The sequence below is a fragment of the Dendrobates tinctorius genome, unplaced genomic scaffold (assembly GCF_039654945.1).
Source record: "Dendrobates tinctorius isolate UK_male_01 unplaced genomic scaffold, ASM3965494v1 ptg000065l, whole genome shotgun sequence".
Classification (NCBI taxonomy): domain Eukaryota; kingdom Metazoa; phylum Chordata; class Amphibia; order Anura; family Dendrobatidae; genus Dendrobates; species Dendrobates tinctorius.
Genome location: NW_027361733.1, coordinates 24,830,001 through 24,847,617, shown reverse-complemented (window position 1 = coordinate 24,847,617; position 17,617 = coordinate 24,830,001). Strand labels below are relative to the sequence as shown.

The window sequence follows — 17,617 nt, the reverse complement described above, 5'->3', positions numbered from 1 at the left end:
CGCTGGGATGCTGTGCGCATGCGTACACCAGCCTACAAACACCACTAGACGCCATCTTGCGACTGGCAAGATTTTTTTTCTGCTTAGTCAGGTGAGGTAGACTTCACGAGCGCGGCCCCGCAGACGCTTTTACTCTCCCATTACACGGTCTCCCACCCGGTCTCCCACCCTCTACACAGACTTCTACCAGTCACCTCATTGCCTTCTAATTGCTGTTTCCAGTCATCTGACCACGGTTAAGTTTCCACTCACAAGATGGCGGCCGGAATTACCCGCCCTTTTCGGCTGTAGTCAGAGTGTATTTCCGCTTCCGGTCAGCCTCGCTGTGGTCCCTGCGGCTGGCGGCCGTGTGTCTCCGCCATATTGTCTGTGTGATCCCGGCGGGAGCGGCGGCCGCGGGGAGCGGGAACAGCAGGTGCGGAGACAGAGAGCCGGGTCCGGGGTGAGAGGGAAACTGGGCGCGGTGATAGCACTCAGAGAGGAGCTCCCCGCGGGGCGGAGCCTGGCGTTACCTGGACGCCCGCCATCTCCGGGTGTGAAGAGAAGAAGGGGGCGGGGTATCCTTTCCGTGGAGATCCAGGGTAACGTGAGGTGGCCGAGGCCTGAGTGATGGCGGCGGCGCCGGGGGCCTCCTAAGGCCTCATGTGAGGTGGGGGATGGGGGCCTCCGGGTGTGGTGCCGGGATGGTGGAGGCCTTACAGGGACGGTCCGGGCGGTGAGGGCATGTGGATTGTGTCTCGTCTGATTATTATATGTGGAGGATGGGGGTTATCGATGTCTTTTGATGTCCCATTATTAGAAATGGAACTTTTCTTGCATTTATAACCTCAGACACTACTTCACGTCACACTAGTCCTGACTTTACGGCGTCTGTCACGACTGCGTCTGTGCGTTACCATGAAGAACTGTTTATTGTGCAATTGTATGTCTCCCCGGGGACGTGATGCGGAGGATGGAAATATGAAGCGAGTTCATCTCCGACCTTCCGATCTCAGAAATGGTTCCACGATGAGGTTATGCGGTTACGGTGTGGCACGACCACGTTAGGTGTGTGCCCTCCGACCTGGTGTCAGATCTGTCACCCTCTATACCTCGCTAAGGTCGCACCCGTGTGCAACTTTTGTAGGTTATAGGTAACCTTTACATAGAGGGGTGAAAGCCACCTTTCCCAAAAAAAGTCTTTCTACTTAATGATCTAAATGTTAAAGGGGTCGTCCACTACGATGCAACACCCTACTAATCGGCTCGGGGGGGGGGGGCGGAGGATTTCCCTCCCAGACCGGTGTAAATGCCACAGCAATTGCGAAACCTTCCTCCCCGTCGAATGTTGAGTACTGGGTACCAAGGAGAGCCACTTGTGCCAGAAGAAAGTAAACAAAAAACACAAATATATATAATTTTTTTTTTCCCTTTTTTTTTTTTTTTTTTTTTTTTCTAAAGGTAGTGGTCAGAGGGTTACTCCAGCAGTAGATCAGTGGTATTTACGACTTGGTGACATACTGCCCTGCTGTAGTTATTGGAAGCACGGTCATGTGATGTTACTATGGACACAGTCACTGCCACCTGGTAATCGTAAGTGACAGGATGTCAGGGGTGAGTAAAGGTGTGTGGACACGTTGTGGATTCTGCTGCGGATTTTCCACGCAGATTTGTCTAAATCTGCGGATTAGCCTGCGGTTTGACACCTGTCATGGAGCAGGTGCCAAACCACTGCGGAATCCGCACAAAGAAGTGACATGCTGCGGATTTAAAACTGCAGCAAATCCGCATGGGAAAAATCTGCAACATGTGCACTGCGTTTTTCATTTTGCATTGACTTAAATGGTACTGTACACCGCAGCAGAAACTGCTGCGGATCCGCAGGGCCGGATCCGCAACGTGTGCACACACCCTAAATATTTGGTTGCAGACGTAAAGCGCAGAAACTCCGTAAGCTTCATTCGTTTACCAGGTCAATGATATTTTCCAGCAGATTTTCGTGGTCTAAAGGAAATTTTTGCGAAATCAACTATTTTATTGCAATGATCAAAAGTGCAGATTATTCTACAGCTTGATGAATGCGGAGGATTATGCTACCTGGATGGCCACCTCCATACAGTAAGCTGAAGCAGCGAGCCTCTGTTATTGCCCGGTGAGTAGAGTTGAGCGACTTTGGTCGGATTGGGTTTCATGAAACAAAATTTGAGTCAGATGAAACTGGTCCGACTAGGGCAAAAAAAGTCGGAGTTTTGTCCGAAACCCGACCCCAATGCAAGTCAATGGGGAATAAAAGTCGGCATTGAGCGGATGACATTTGTCCAGTCAATGCCGACTTTTATTCCCCATTGACTTGCATTGGGGTCGGGTTTCGGACAAAACTCCGACTTTTTTTTTGCCCTAGTCGGACCAGTTTCATCCGACTCAAATTTTGTTTCATGAAACCCGATCCGACCAAAGTCGCTCAACTCTACCGGTGAGGTATACACCAGGGCCATGGAGTCGGTGGAAATTTTCATTTCAAACCTAAAAAAAGTTTAATATTGGTTAAATTAACAACTTTCATATGGATTTCAAGAAGCTTAAATCTGGTAATATCAATGTTCTATCAATCTGAGTCGCCACTGATGGTGTTATTACCGTTCTATTACACTATAACTAATTATGGGCAATTTATGAAGCTGTAGAGGTCTGAACCTTTCCATACGGTCCACAGCCCTGGTATATGCACCACATGGCATTCATTCAAATAATTCAGGGCCATGATGAGATTGCCAAAGTAGTTAGTTGCCCTTTTTTTTCTGCTCCCTTTATGGTTAAGCATGCGTAGTGTCATGTGGACTACAATTCTTGATGGGCACCCAGAAACCCCTTCTTGATTAAATTGAGGGGGGCTATGGTAAAGTTGAAAAAAAAAACAACTTCTGATCAAAGGGGCAGAGATGCTAGTGCGAATGTGCACCGGTCTCCAGATCAGTATGGGCAACCAGAGTGGCCAGGGACCAGTAGGAGAAATATAATTTCTGTATTTGACCATGGTCACATCATGCAATAGCAGCGCCTGCTGCATCATTAATGTTTGCTCCATCGTAGAAACCACCATTTTGAAAACTGCGCTGCAGCACCACGTGGTGAATAGACTTCTGTTTATGTAACTGGATTTCTTCATGATGGCGATTCTCCTTGGGGGGTGGGGAGTTCCTCTTTCTGACACAGCTCTGGCTTTTATAGGCGGAAGCCCACTTTAAACCCCCCTCCCTGCAGCCAATCTTGAGTACAACTGATCATGAGGGGCCACTATAGGTGCTTCGATTCACGAGGTTCATGTTGGTTATCTGCCCTAGGGTTGCCATTGGTGTCCTGCTTTCAGGTGTCAAGTCAGCATATAACTAGTGGTAAAGTCCTTGCTTGGGCTGTAAATCCGTTTGTGATAAGTGGCTAAATGTAGCACTGATCTTATTACATGTTTATCATGTATTTTAGTCTCGTGGCTGGGTACAAGACCTGTCATCTGTGCAGACAGCTGAATGGATGTGCACAGGTGTATGGACATGGAAGGTGCAATACCAATGTACAAATGTACAGTATATTCTATGCTTCGGGTACATTCACCGCTGCAATAACTTGGGCACAGACAGTTTTTGTTTTTTTTGTTTTTTTTAAATGCATGTTGTTGGCTGAAAATAATTACAACTTTTGCACTTTTTGTCTTCTGCAGTCTGTGTTGTACAAGGTATTACTGGCTGCAGAATGGGTTAAATCAGGGTTCCCCAACTCCAGTCCTCAAGGCCCACCAACAGATCATGTTTTCAGGATTTCCTTTGTATTGCACAGGTGAAGCAATTATCACCTGAGCAATACTAAGGAAATCATGAAAATATGATCTGTTGGTGGGCCTTGAGGACTGGAGTTGGGGAACCTTGGATTAAATGACTGTCAGCGTTCACATCTTATCCACTGGGAGAGGTTTAACTTTTTTGATACCCTTTCAGCAGACTCCACACAGACCACATCAAAGATGAATATAGATGGCAAACAAAGCCTGAAAAAGCCAAACCGTGTAACATTTTAATGAAGCGAAATTAAGACGCATATGAAAATTTAAAAAAAAATGTCTCCAGAGGTGGACAACTGTGTACTTTTATTAAAATAGTAAAATGACATATTGTGTGACGACAGCGTGTGAACTCTGAGGAAAAAAAAAAATATATATATATTTTTTTTTTTTCATTCCCTTATTTAGTGAGTTTTGCAAGTTATATTTTGTTCACTTTCAGGTAACTGGACCCCATACATTGTAAAATAACACACAGCAGGTACTTGCCCACCCTGGGTCCAGCCCCGCCTTCTGTCTCAGTATTTTGGCTGCAGCAGTGACGTCATGTCAATGGTGCACATAAACAATGCAACCAATCACTGAGCTTATACCTGTGCCGAGGTCAACTACATGAGCCACTGGGTGTAGTGATTGCCTACAGCGGTAATGCATGACAACGTCACTGCTGCAGCCAGAACACGGAGACCAACTGGAGCAGTGATGAGGTGCTGGACCTGGGGAGGGCTAGTATCTGCTGTGCTTTTTTTGGGTATTTTTTAATATAAACAACCTCTTGATGCTGCACAGTGCATTTCTTATTCTTCCCTGAATCTTAAAATATCTTAATCCAATTTCCAGATCTCTGAAGTTGTCCTGATCCTTAGCTCATTACACATCACATGGTTTGATTGGTTTGGTTTCTGGAGCCTGGTGGGTACGTAGTTTGTTTCTTTCTGATGTACAAATCATATGATGCAGAATACTTTTATAATTGCACGTCCGCCATCCAGATAATCATGACTAATGGTCAAGGAGTTTCTCAAGTTATCTAAAAACTTTACCAAATAAATTAACTAACTTAAAAAATATCTATACTCCCATTATTAAATTATTATTTAACCCGCGGTTAAAGGTCTGCCCATGTCCTTTCTTGATGGTCCTCTGTTTACCCCATATACCTCAGATGACCACTTCAGCCAGTTACTAGCCTTATTGGTATACAAGATGCTACTACAGTACTGGGACATGACACGGGAGTTAGACAGACAAATGCAGATGTGTTGTTTTTTTTTGCTTTGGGTATTTGTAGCACTGAGCGAAGTTTTAAAGCAATTTTCTATTACGTATATACTTGAGTATAAGTCGAGATTTTCAGCCCATTTTTTTAGGGCTGAAAGTGCCCCTCTCACCTTATATTCGAGTCATATATGCCAGGGGGTTGGAGGGGGAGCGCAGCTGTCACATATACTCACCCCCTCCTGGCACGGTCTCTGCAGCCCCCCCTGCTTCTTCCATGGTCTCCGGCGCCTGTGTTCAGCAGTCATGTGGTACCGCTCAATAAAGTCATGAATATGCACGGAGACCATGGGAGAAGCAGGGGCTGCAGAGACGTGCCAGGAGGGGGCGAGGAGGACGCAGGGAGCCATGCGATATTTACCAGTCCCCGCTCCACCGCCGCTCTGTCTTCCGCATCTTCTGGCTGTGACGTTCAGGTCAGAGGGCGTGATGATGTGGTTAGTGCGACCTGAACAGTCACAGCCAGAGGACCCGGAAGACAGAGCGGCGCGCGGCGGTGGAACGGGGACAGGTGAATATCGCCAGGGGCCTGAGCCAGCGGTGACACCGGCACCTGGCCCGCATAGCGCGCCGGTGTCCCCACCTGCTCAGGACACCGGCACCTGGCCCCCAGCAACGAGAGGTGAGTATGTCTTTTTTTTTTTTTTTTTTTTTTTTTAAATTCGCAGTAGCATATGGGGCTTATTCTATAGAGCTTCTTATGGGGGCCATAACCTTTATGGAGCAGCATTTGGGGCATAATCTATGGAGCCTCTTAGGTTAATAATGGCTCCATTTGTGTGTCTCAATTAATTTTACTTTTATTGGAATCTATTTTTATTTTTGAAATTTACCAGTAGCTGCTGCATTTTCCACCCTAGGCTTATACTTGAGTCAATAAGTTTTCCCAGTTTTTTGTGGCAAAATTAGGGGTGTTGGCTTATACTTGAGTATATACGGTAAATGCTTATGCATTTAGAAAAGTAGACTATATAGGGGTCTGCTGCAGTTCCCACTTAAAAAGCTGCCAGCAGAGGGTCTTCCATTCCTGTTTTATCGACAACACAACCACTCAATCTGTTTTTTTTTTTTTTTTCCTCCCCTTGACAGTGGGAGAAAAAAAAACTTCATCACTCGACAAACAGTGGTGCTCTGGAAAGTGCTGCTGCTTACGTGGAAGAAGAGTTCATGAAAGCCAGATATTGGCTCTTGAGCTACAAAGTGTAAAAACTGGGCACACCCTTGTGGACAAAGACATTGCCATACTATTGTTTAGGAAGGCCTAAGGCATCTTGTTGCAGCAAGGGGGTTGACCCATCATGTAGCAGGCCGAGGACCCTCAAGGTAGATGGGGCCTGTGTGCAGCCGATCAGTTCACCACCACAGAGGATGAGGATGCATCAGGAATCGGGAGAAGGGGGGGGTTGATAAATCTTCCTTGTTTGATGCTCTGAACACACAAAGTAGAACATGCGCTATTTTTAGTGTCATATGCGCCAAGATGTGAAAAGCGTAATGTTTGTCGTGGAGAATAACGATCCTGTGACTGCTCAATTTTACATCCCGCCTAAAGGATCTCTGCTCCCTGGATGTTTCCTCCCCTCTCCAAATTTTATGTAACTAAAGTCTAAGTTTGTAATTACAAGTCTTGAAACTTTCTAATACATTTAATGTTGGTTCCTCATAATTTTCAAAATCTCTGCTTGCTATCAGTGAATGGCAACCATCATTAAAGGGAACCTGTCACCTCTTTTTGCAGCTATAAGATGCAGCCACCACCTTTCAGGGCTTAGCTACAACATTCTATAATGCTGTGGGGGGAGATTTGGTTCCCCTCCTTTCAAATGAAGCAGGAAAGTCTGGAGACAAGGTGCAAAATTAGTATGGCACCTTTTATTCTCTGGATTGGAGGGGTCCCAGAGTGTCGACCTCCACCAATCGTATCGAGGTATCCAGTCTTGTCCAAAGCCATTAACTTCCACATAAAGGACTCAATGCCAGGACATGCTTATAAGCCTCAGGTATCATACACATGTACCACACTATGCAGATATGAGCAGCGCTGGTCAACCCCTTTAATTTTTTAGTGCAGTAAATATTGTGTAAAGTGTTTTCTGCAGAATTATTTAAGCCTTAAACTGGTGACGCAAATTCTTAAAAGAAAAAAAAATCTACTTCATACTTGCTAAAAGCTAGACCTGAACCTTTTTGTAAGTTCCATGAGGTTTCCACAAGGGAGAAGCCTTGTCGGCTGATTTATGGCATATTGGGCTTAGATGGATTGTCTTGCCTGTGACCCTTTGTTTTTTTTCATCATTAACATCACTTTTTTATTTGTAATGGTATTGGTGCCATTGGTACTTTTCAAAGGCAACAAGCTGCTCCGACTTTAGCTTGGTGAACACCCTGATTTTAGAATGAATGTGTCTGTAATCTGTTTCTGCTCACCTGTTTTATTACGTATCTATAGGTTGTTATATGAGGGGTAGGGACAAGCGAATTTAATCAAGTGTAATTGAATTCTCGCATTAAAAAAAAAAATAGTATCCACGGGAATGTACCGTATATTTTTTTTTCTCCCCTTTTTGCAATTCCGTAAAATGGTGGCCCCTATAGGGCCAAACAAATGGTAAAACTCTCCATGCCTCCTATGTTCCCCATCATGTGCATCTTCACTCCATGCCATGGCTTCCAGCTCTGTTAAGCCTCAAATATCAGTGCGTGATGTGCATTGCGGCACATAACGTCAAGTTCCGGCATGATAACTGTTGGGAGGATGCCCACAACGGTAGAATGAGAAAAGCGGTATGGTGGGTCTTGCACATTGTGTTCATTAATTTCTGATAGACTGGGGGTTCTTGTCGTGAGAAGATGACTGTTTCTCATAGGTGTGCTCACTTCTATCAGTTATATAATGGCTATAGCCAACTCTCCTGCCTCGATATATTGCAGCGCTTGTGTACCCAATCACTGTCCAGTGTGTGCCCAGCCGATGTGTCCCTTAACACCCTGCAGGGCCATTTCTGGTTTAGCATCTACCGGTAGGTTGGCAGCGACGTCTATTACACTACGGGCGAGTCCACAGAAAGTAGGAGGCGTGGCTCTAATTGGATTTTACTGCCCCCCACCTACACGTTATAATTATACAGCTGATTGTTGTTCTCGCATAAGGTGGCACCATTGAAAACTGAAATTGACTCATTACTTCTCACTGCCATCCTGCTGGCTCCTGTCGAGTTTCCTGTTGAGATCCTCAGACTTCATGCTTATGAGCCCCCTCCTGTAGGACACCAGGAAACCTCAGCAATACCTCTTATACTGCATACGTAGGTTTCTCTCCATCCATTCTTTCGCAAAGCTTAGGCCTGTTTCACACTTCAGTTTTTTGTCAGTTAAAATCCGCCGTTCCTAACTGATGTGAACAGATGCCACCGGATCCGGTTTTTTACGGATCCGCCAAATGAAGAATTTTAAAGGAACCGCTGGCTGGGAAGGAGAGAGAGAGAGAGAGAGAAAATTGCTGACTTCCTTTCTCCGGGCATGCGCACTGTAAAATGCGGATCCTACAGCAAAAAAAAGTTACAGGGTCCGTCCAGGCATGGCGGCGGACGCAAACATTTTGGCGGCTCCACAAAAAATCGGATCCAACGGATGGCCATCCGTCAAGATCCGCCAGTAATGCAACTCAATGGGGAAAAAAACGGATCCACCAAAAAAAGGCGGATCTGTTTTTTTCAAAAACTGGCGGATTTTGACTGATAGTCAAAAACAGTAGTGTGAAACAGACCTTGGGAAAAGAGATTGTGCGGGAGTGTCGTAGAGACGTGAACTACTAGATGTACAATCAATACTGTAACTGAGGCCCCAAGGGTACTAACGTTTTAAAAGCAAACTAATGTTGCCTTTCTAGTTAAGATTTTGTAGAGTGGAGTTTTCCATTAAGCCTCCGTTTATATTGTGGAGGCAGATTGTTGTTTTCCGATATTTCGGTGGGCAGCAAGTCTATATGCATTTTTCCGTTCCAGTTTAATTGCATATAGTTCTCTGAGTTTTTGGCTGCGCTCCCAGCTGAGTGTTTTGTATCCATTCTTTTCTTAGAGCTGCAGATGAAGTGGACAAGGCATATGCAATGGTTACTCAATCACTCTGCTATAGGGTGCTATTGTGCCATTTTTACTAATGGTAATAGCTGGGTATTGCCCACCATTAATGCTACAGTGGAGGGTTTTTTCTTGGGACCTGTTCAGTTGCTGTACTTCCGTGTCAGTGCAGTCTGAGCAGGCATTAATCTGTTTTGCACTGCAGGCAGAGGTCGCATTAACGCCTGTCTGGGCGTCTTGACGCACAGGCAGGCGAAAAAACACCTTCAGATTAGTACGACACGTCCACGGGACGCATCGTTCTAACCTACAGTGGCAGCGAGTTGGACTGAGCTGGGGAATGGGCAGTATCAGATGTTGCGGAGCGACTCACGTCATCGCGGCGCGCCCTCTGTGCTTGTCTCTCAGCGGGTGGTATCGTGCAGCAGCGGCGGTACGGACACGTGACCCGTGCGACTGACGTCATCGCGGCGCGCTCTCTCTGTGCATCTCAGCGTGTGTAGCATCAATTTTAATTCATACAAATTGCGTACTCCTCCGTAGTGAAAAATACTCCTCAAAAATATTGGAAGGAGTATTTTTACTCCTCTGAAAAATATGTAGCGCGACTTCTGACTGCAGGCTTTGGCCGTGTCTAGTTGGCGGATAGTGCTGCATGAAGCAGTGAGCGGTGGCACAGTAACAGTGTACGAGAGGATACGAAAATTCCTGCAGAACATGGCCTGGTACTTTCAGGACCTAACTGTGGTTCCAGATGTTCACCTGGTGAATGGTGGCATCGGATAAAAACATTGTCACCTCTTACTGAGAAAAATATTTCACAGGGAAATGGTGAGATAGGCTTGGCCCAGCTGGGCTGAGGGATAAAGTTTTGGTACTGCTGGTCTCATCTAAACACAGCTAAGTGTAGTCAGTGGGACTCGCTATGGATGATTCCTTTCAGCATGAGGTCTGTGAGACTCCGTGCTTTCCTAGCAGTGGGATTTCATGTACATCAGGGTACTTTTTTTTTTTTTTTTTTTTTTTTTTTCTTCTTCCTAAAACCATTTTCTCTTCTCTTCGCAGTGAGACTCCTCCGTCGAACAACTACTTGCATTGGGCCTGTAACGTCACTGTCCATCTCTGGCCGCCAAGCAGACCGCCATGTCGGGACCTGTGCCAAGCCGGGCCCGTGTCTACACGGATGTGAACACACACAGACCCCGGGAGTATTGGGATTACGAGTCTCATGTTGTAGAATGGGGGTGAGTCTCTTATTGCAACGGTGCCTCATAGAAGTAATATCAAGTTTTATCCTGGGCTAATGATGGGCGATATGACAGGGCAAACTGAAAGAATGTGTGAAGCTTGTATATTTCCTCTGTCCACGGTGTAGTTATCTAATACACTAATTAGCAGTGCATACATTCATTAGAATGGACCGTCATCTCTGTGTGGACGCGGCCCGGCTCGAAGATTTTTTTTTTTTTTTTTTTTTTTTTGTGCCGAATAGTTGGAACTATTTTAATCAAACCGGGATTAACTTTTCTTCCATAATTTACAGTGAAAATATTAAGTCCAGCATAATCAAGCATCTAAATGATCAGCGTCACACCTTTATGGGTAGCGGTTCCTGGACAGCCAACCTTTGATTAGTATACCGATAAAGGAGTCTGATTATGTTTGGGGTGCATACCAGTCCTTAAAATAGGTAATCAGTATCAGATTGGTGGGTCTGACACCCGCACCTCCAACATTCTTTTCCGACAGATGTACACATTGACTGGAGCCAAAAAAAGCGCAGCTTCATATATTTATTGGTCATTGGCAAGAACCACAGCTCAGATCCCTATGCAATGGAGGTGTACTACATGGTAAGGGCCACTGATCAGAGCACAGAGCTGAGCATTTTCTCCTTTGGCCAATGTCTGCGAGCCCTGTGATTACTGTGGATCGTTGAGTTGCCATGTATCAGATACACCCGTCATTGATCTGATATTGGTAACCTATCCTAAGTATTGGTAATCAATATGAAAGTTATGGACAACCCCCTTTAACGTATCCCTTCGGTTTTAAGTCAGTAGCTGTGAAATGCTTACCATGTGCGTTGACTTGCTTTTAAGTTTTTGCCATTTCACAGCACCCCTAATCACCTTGGATAACTGATATACAATGCATTGGTATCAACTTCCCTGCTTTTGGCACCAGGTAAACAAAGTACCGTATATACTCGTGTATAAGCCGACTCCCCCGCCCTAATTTTGCCACAAAAAAACTGGGAAAACTTATTGACTCGTGTATAAGCCTAGGGTGGAAAATGCAGCAGCTACTGGTAAATTTCAAAAAATAAAAATAGATGCCAATAAAATTAAAATTAATTGAGACATCAGTAGGTTAAATGTTTTTGAATATCCATATTGAATCAGGAGCCCCATATAATGCTCCATACGGTTCATGATGGGCCCCATAAGATGCTCCATACAAAATACACCCCATATAATACTGCACATAGGGGAATGATGGCCCCATATAATGCTCCATAAAGATTATGGCCCCATATAATGCTCCATAAAGATTATGGCCCCACAGAATGCTCCATAAAGATTATGGCTCCATAAAATGCTCCATAAAGATTATGGCCCCATAAAATGCTCCATAAAGTTTATGGCCCCATAAAATGCTCCATAGATTATGCCCCCGTATGCTGCCCCATAGAATATGCCCCCATATGCTGCTGCATATAGTCATACTCACCTCTCCTGCTCAGGACCCGGCACCTGAGATATTCACCTGTCCAGGGTCCATCGCTGCTCACCCCTGTCTGCGTGTCCTCTGTCAGTGACTGTTCAGCCAGCAGAGGGCGCAGTGCGCAGTAACACATCACAGCGCCCCCTGCTGGCTTAACGTCCCAGACACAGCAAGCAGCAGACAGCGTGAGCAGCGATGGACCGGGGGACAGGTGAATATCGCTATACTCGCCCATCCTGGCGTGGTCTCTGCAGCCTCACTTCTCCACTGTCTCCCTTCCTGCCTTCAGCGGTCACGTGATACTGCTCATTACACTCCTGAATATGCACATATTCATGAGTTTAATGAGTGGTACCATGTGACAGCTAAAGGCAGAAAGGGAGACCTGGAGAGAGAAGCTGGAGGCTGCAGAGACCGCGCCGGGAGGTCAATATGATCTGACACCCCCGCTCCCCTGCCGACCCCCAGGTATATGGCTCGTGTATAAGATGAGGGGGACTTTCAGCCCACAAAAAAATGGGCTGAAAATTTCATCTTATACACGAGTATATATGGTAAGAAAATTACAGCTATTCTGGACGGCCCTTGTATTGGTTTCTGCAATGAAAATGATTTTTAGTAATTAGAATACCACATTATCAGTCATTTGATGAACACTCTCCTTTATCTTTGGGGTGAGCAGTCAGTCCTTTTGCATTACAAACGTGCCATAATCGGCCGCGTGCATGATGGCCCTTTCTGTGCATGTCACCTGAGCGTTTCTCTGGCTGTGGATATGTGCTTGCAGTAATTGCATATATTCCCTCCCTTGTTACTGGTTCCTCCCAAGTGACGAGGGTCATGAGTGCAGATGGCTAAATCTTTCCTGACATTAAGCAGGGTTCATAGTCCTACACCTGATAATGTCATGGCTCTGACTCTCCCTTCTAGATGAAGAGAGCTTTCCTCAACCTGAGAAAAAAGGTCCTATCTGAGCTGAAGTCTTGTGATAAATGACTGATTTATGTCTGTAAGGTTCTAATGTGAATCTGCTGAAAAATGTTTACAGGAACCAGGATGACTACCAACTGGTAAGGAAACTTGGTCGGGGCAAGTACAGTGAAGTCTTCGAAGCCATTAACATCACCAATAATGAAAAGGTCGTTGTAAAAATTCTGAAGGTGGGTGAAGTCCTATTTATGCTGTCTGAATGCAGACTTGAGGCTCATTTGCAGTTTTGTTTAGGTTTTTTTTTTTTAAGGGATTTTTTCTTACGTTTATGGTGTTTTCGCTTCTCACCAATATCCAGAAAGCGTCTGAATAAAAGCGGTGAGGTTTATCTAATCCTGAACACACTTTTTAAAGTGCCTATAGAAAAAAATCTGAAAGTGTGAATCTTATAATGATTTAAATGGAATTGATCATAGCATGTTGAGAAGTGTTATATTCTTTCCTTATGCTAATAATGTTTTCAAAGGCTCCAGGCCATGTGGTGCCTGGAAGAATTCCCTGCCTCCTGTCTTCATTGTAATACTACATTGCATGCACATCAGTTATGCCACAGAATCCTTCACCTGTTTTCCTGTATGCCCTCAAAAATTCATACCACTTCCTCTCTCCATGGGCACTGCATTCAGGGAACTTCTGTGCAGGCGAGTAATTGCGATTTCCTGCATAGACAGAAACTAAATCTCTGAGCACGCTAAAATACTCGGAGACCACCCGAGCATGCTCGGGGAAACCAGAGCAACGAGTATACTCGCTAATCACTAGTTGGCGTGACAACCAGAGGTCTCCTGGAGACCTCTATGGCTGTCACTGCCAGCTTGCTGTTAGCAAACTTTGAATTTTTTTTTTTTTCACCACTTAAATAAAAAAGAACCATAGATATTTTTTGGTGTCTGTGAACTCATAATGACCAGGAGAATCATAATGGCAGCTCGGTTTGAAATGAGAACTGGTCGTTTCCTCCTACGCTACTAAAAATCTGCCCTCTATAGCAACAACCCCACCCTCCATTGCAACAGGCTCTCCACGTCCAAATGAACAAGCCCTCCTCGCACAGTAACAAATCCTCCCCCTCTAGCACTCTCAGTGCAGAGAGCAGATCCACCCAGCTGCTCCTCCCCCAGACACACACTGAACAGTGATCTATGGAAAGTGAAACTCTAGTGAGGAGGGAAAATCATCCTGTATTCTGGCCACTCCATGATTACAATACATAAGTCACTCATTATCAGTGATTCCTTCCCTCAGTGTCCCAGGCTGCTGGCAGTGATGGGGCTCGGCTGCTGGCAGCAGTGAGAACAGACTGTGTGATGGCCAGTGATGGGGGTCTGCAGCTTCTAATCTGCACAGGGGATGGCAGTCACCGATGTAATCTGTTCTGTGACAAAGCCTCTGCTGTGTGAATGAGACAGCTGTCACTGATGTCTTCACACAGCAGCAGATTTGGTGCAGTGTATGTGTGAGCATGTCTATTGTGTATACAGCCTGCAGCAGCCGTCTGTTGTGTATGCAGCCTGCAGCAGCCGTCTGTTGTGTATGCAGCCTGCAGCAGCCGTCTGTTGTGTATGCAGCCTGCAGCAGCCGTCTGTTGTGTATGCAGCCTGCAGCAGCCGTCTGTTGTGTATGCAGCCTGCAGCAGCCGTCTGTTGTGTATGCAGCCTGCAGCAGCCGTCTGTTGTGTATGCAGCCTGCAGCAGCCGTCTGTTGTGTATGCAGCCTGCAGCAGCCGTCTGTTGTGTATGCAGCCTGCAGCAGCCGTCTGTTGTGTATGCAGCCTGCAGCAGCCGTCTGTTGTGTATGCAGCCTGCAGCAGCCGTCTGTTGTGTATGCAGCCTGCAGCAGCCGTCTGTTGTGTATGCAGCCTGCAGCAGCTATATATATATATATATATATATATATATATATATATATATATTATACACATATCTACTATAGATTTGCATTAGGTGCTATATATAGTTTTCATTACACAATATACAATTATCCATAAGGAGTATGGCATGGAACATGTAATGGCCCTATCTATTACCATTGTGGATGTGATTTAGATTGTGATGCTTTCACAAATACAGGATCACTGCTGTGTTCTTTCCAATGCTGGAATGATGATAAAGATGAGTGCTGGTGCAGTTTACTGACAGTGGGCAGTGGGTGGTGCTGGTTACTGGAGCTTGGTGGAGCTTCACACATACACTGCACCAAATCTGCTGCTGTGTGAAGACATCAGTGACAGAGCTGTCTCATTCACACAGCAGAGGCTTTGTCACAGAACAGATTACATCGGTGACTGCCATCCCCTGTGCAGATTAGAAACTGCAGACCCCCATCACTAGCCATCACACAGTCTGTTCTCACTGCTGCCAGCAGCCGAGCCCCATCACTGCCAGCCCAAGGCCCTTCACTGCCAGCAGCCTGGGACACTGAGGGAAGGAATCACTGATAATGAGTGACTTATGTATTGTAATCATGGAGTGGCCCAGAATACAGGACGATTTTCCCTCCTCACTAGAGTTTCACTTTCCATAGATCACTGCTCAGTGTGTGTCTGGGGGAGGAGCAGCTGGGTGGTTCTGCTCTTTGCACTGAGGCTGCTAGAGGGGGAGGATTTTTTACTGTGTGAGGAGGGCTTGTTCATGTGGAAGGGGAGGGCCTGTTATGAAGGGTGGGGTTGTTGCTATAGAGGGCAGGTTTTTCAGTAGAGTAGGAGGAAACGACTAGTTCTCATTTCAATGCCAGAACACACACCCCCCTTGACGTTCTGATCAGAAGCAAGAGAGTGATATCTAGAAAACCCTGCAAACTGGTGAATTACTTATTGTCACCATTCTGCAGCCAAGATATGCACTGAGATTATGTGAAAAGCCCGGACAACCCCTTTAAGACAGGTGACTGAGACATATATTTATATATTTTTTATTAAAAAAAAAAAATATATATATATATATATACACACACACACCGTATATACTCGTGTGTAAGCTGACCCCCCCCCCTAATTTTGCCACAAAAAAACTGGGAAAACTTATTGACTGGTGTATAAGCCTAGGGTGGAAAATGCAGCAGCTACTGGTAAATCTCAAATAAAAATAGATTACAATAAAAGACATCAGTAGGCTACATGTTTTTCAATATCCATATTGACTCAGGAGCCCCATATAATGCTCCATACAGTTCATGATGGGCCCCATAAGATGCTCCATACAAAATACTCCCCATATAATGCTGCACAAAGGTTAATAATGGCCCCATAAGATGCTCCACAGAATAATATGCCCCATATGCTGCTCCATAAAGGTGATGCCCCATGGATTATGCCCCCATATGCTGCTGCTGCAAATACGAAAAAAAAATTACCTCTCTGTCCCTGGGGGCCAGGTGCCGATGTCACCGCTCGCTCAGGGCCCCGACACCTAAGATATTCACCTGTCCCCGGTCCGTCAATGCTTGCAGCTGTCTGTCGCGTCCTCTGTCAGTGACTGTTAAGGCAGCAGAGGGTGCAGCGTGCACTAACCACATCCCTACGCCCTCTGCTGCCTGAACGTCACTGACAGAGGACGCGGCGAACAGCGATGGAACGGGGACAGGTGAATACTGCATATACTTACCCCCTCCTGGCGCGGTCTCTGCAGCCCCCACTGCTTCTCCCTTCCGCTGTCATGTGGTACTGTTATTTAAAGTCATGAATATGCGCATATTCATGACTTTAATGAGTGGTACCACGTGACCGCTGAAGGGAGACCGTGGGAGAAGGGGGGGGTGGGGCTGCAGAGATGTGCCAGGTGGGTAAGTACGATCTGACTCCCCCGCTGACCACCCCCCCCCCCCCCCCCCCCCGGCTTGTACGCGAGTATATATGGGGTGTGTGTGTTTGTATGTATATATTACACACGGGCTGGACAAAATAATGGAGACACTGGAAACATCAACAAAAGTTAGGTTAATATGGTGTAGGTGCACCTTTTGCGGCGATTACAGCCTCAATCCTCCAAGGTATGGATCCATACAAGGTGTGAATTGTTTCCAAAGGAATTGTAGCCCATTCTTCAGTTAAAACACCCTCCAGTTCTTTGAGCGATGATGGCGGCGGAAATCGACGTCTAACTTGAATCTCTAAAATCGGCCATAAATGCTCAATGTTGAGGTCTGGGGATTGTGGGGGCCAGATGAGATGCTCAACTTCATTAGAATGTTCCTCGTGCCATGCTTTAACGATTCTAGCTGTATGAATTGGTGCATTATCATCCTGAAAGATGGTGTTCCCCCTCCGGGAACACTGCTTGAATCATAGGATGCACTTGGTTGCCCAAAATGCCTAAATAATCGCGGCTGTTAATTCTTACATGAAGGGATATCATTGGCCCGGCGGAGCTCCACGAAATAGCACCCCCGATCATCACAGAACCTCCGCCATGTTTTATGGTTGGGAGAAGGCAGTCTGGATGGAATGCTTCTTTCGGCTGTCTCCAAACGTACACTCGGCCGGAGGTCGGAAGTGGGGTAAACAATGATTCGTCTGAGAATATCACATGTTTGCACTGCTCGAGGGACTAATTCTGGAGGTTTCTACACCACTCTAAACGCTTGGAAATATTTGTCATTGAGAGCAGCGGTTTTCTAATTGCAGCTCTTCCATGGAATCCAGATTTGTGCAGCTCCCGACGAATAGTTTTCGTGGAAACTGGGTTCTGTAGGTGTTCATTGAGCTCAGCAGTGATTTTCGGAGCCGTGGTCTTGC

General features: G+C 45.9%; 1 protein-coding gene across 7 annotated transcripts in view; it reads left to right on the top strand.

Annotated features, from left to right (window-relative positions):
- Positions 1-276: 276 nt before the first annotated feature.
- The window catches only part of CSNK2A1 (casein kinase 2 alpha 1), a 51,176-nt gene continuing 33,835 nt past the window's right edge, over positions 277-17,617 (top strand). For 3 of the 7 annotated variants that reach the window (XM_073580775.1, XM_073580776.1, XM_073580770.1), the window contains exons 1-3: positions 277-415; positions 10,234-10,412; positions 12,944-13,055. In XM_073580775.1, the coding sequence (XP_073436876.1) occupies positions 10,312-10,412; positions 12,944-13,055 (213 nt within the window). In that variant the 5' untranslated portion in view covers positions 277-415; positions 10,234-10,311. Of the gene's footprint in view, positions 443-506; positions 650-4,651; positions 4,728-10,233; positions 10,413-12,943; positions 13,056-17,617 lie in introns of those variants that run through there. The other 4 variants (XM_073580773.1, XM_073580772.1, XM_073580774.1 and 1 more) reach the window with 4 other exon arrangements.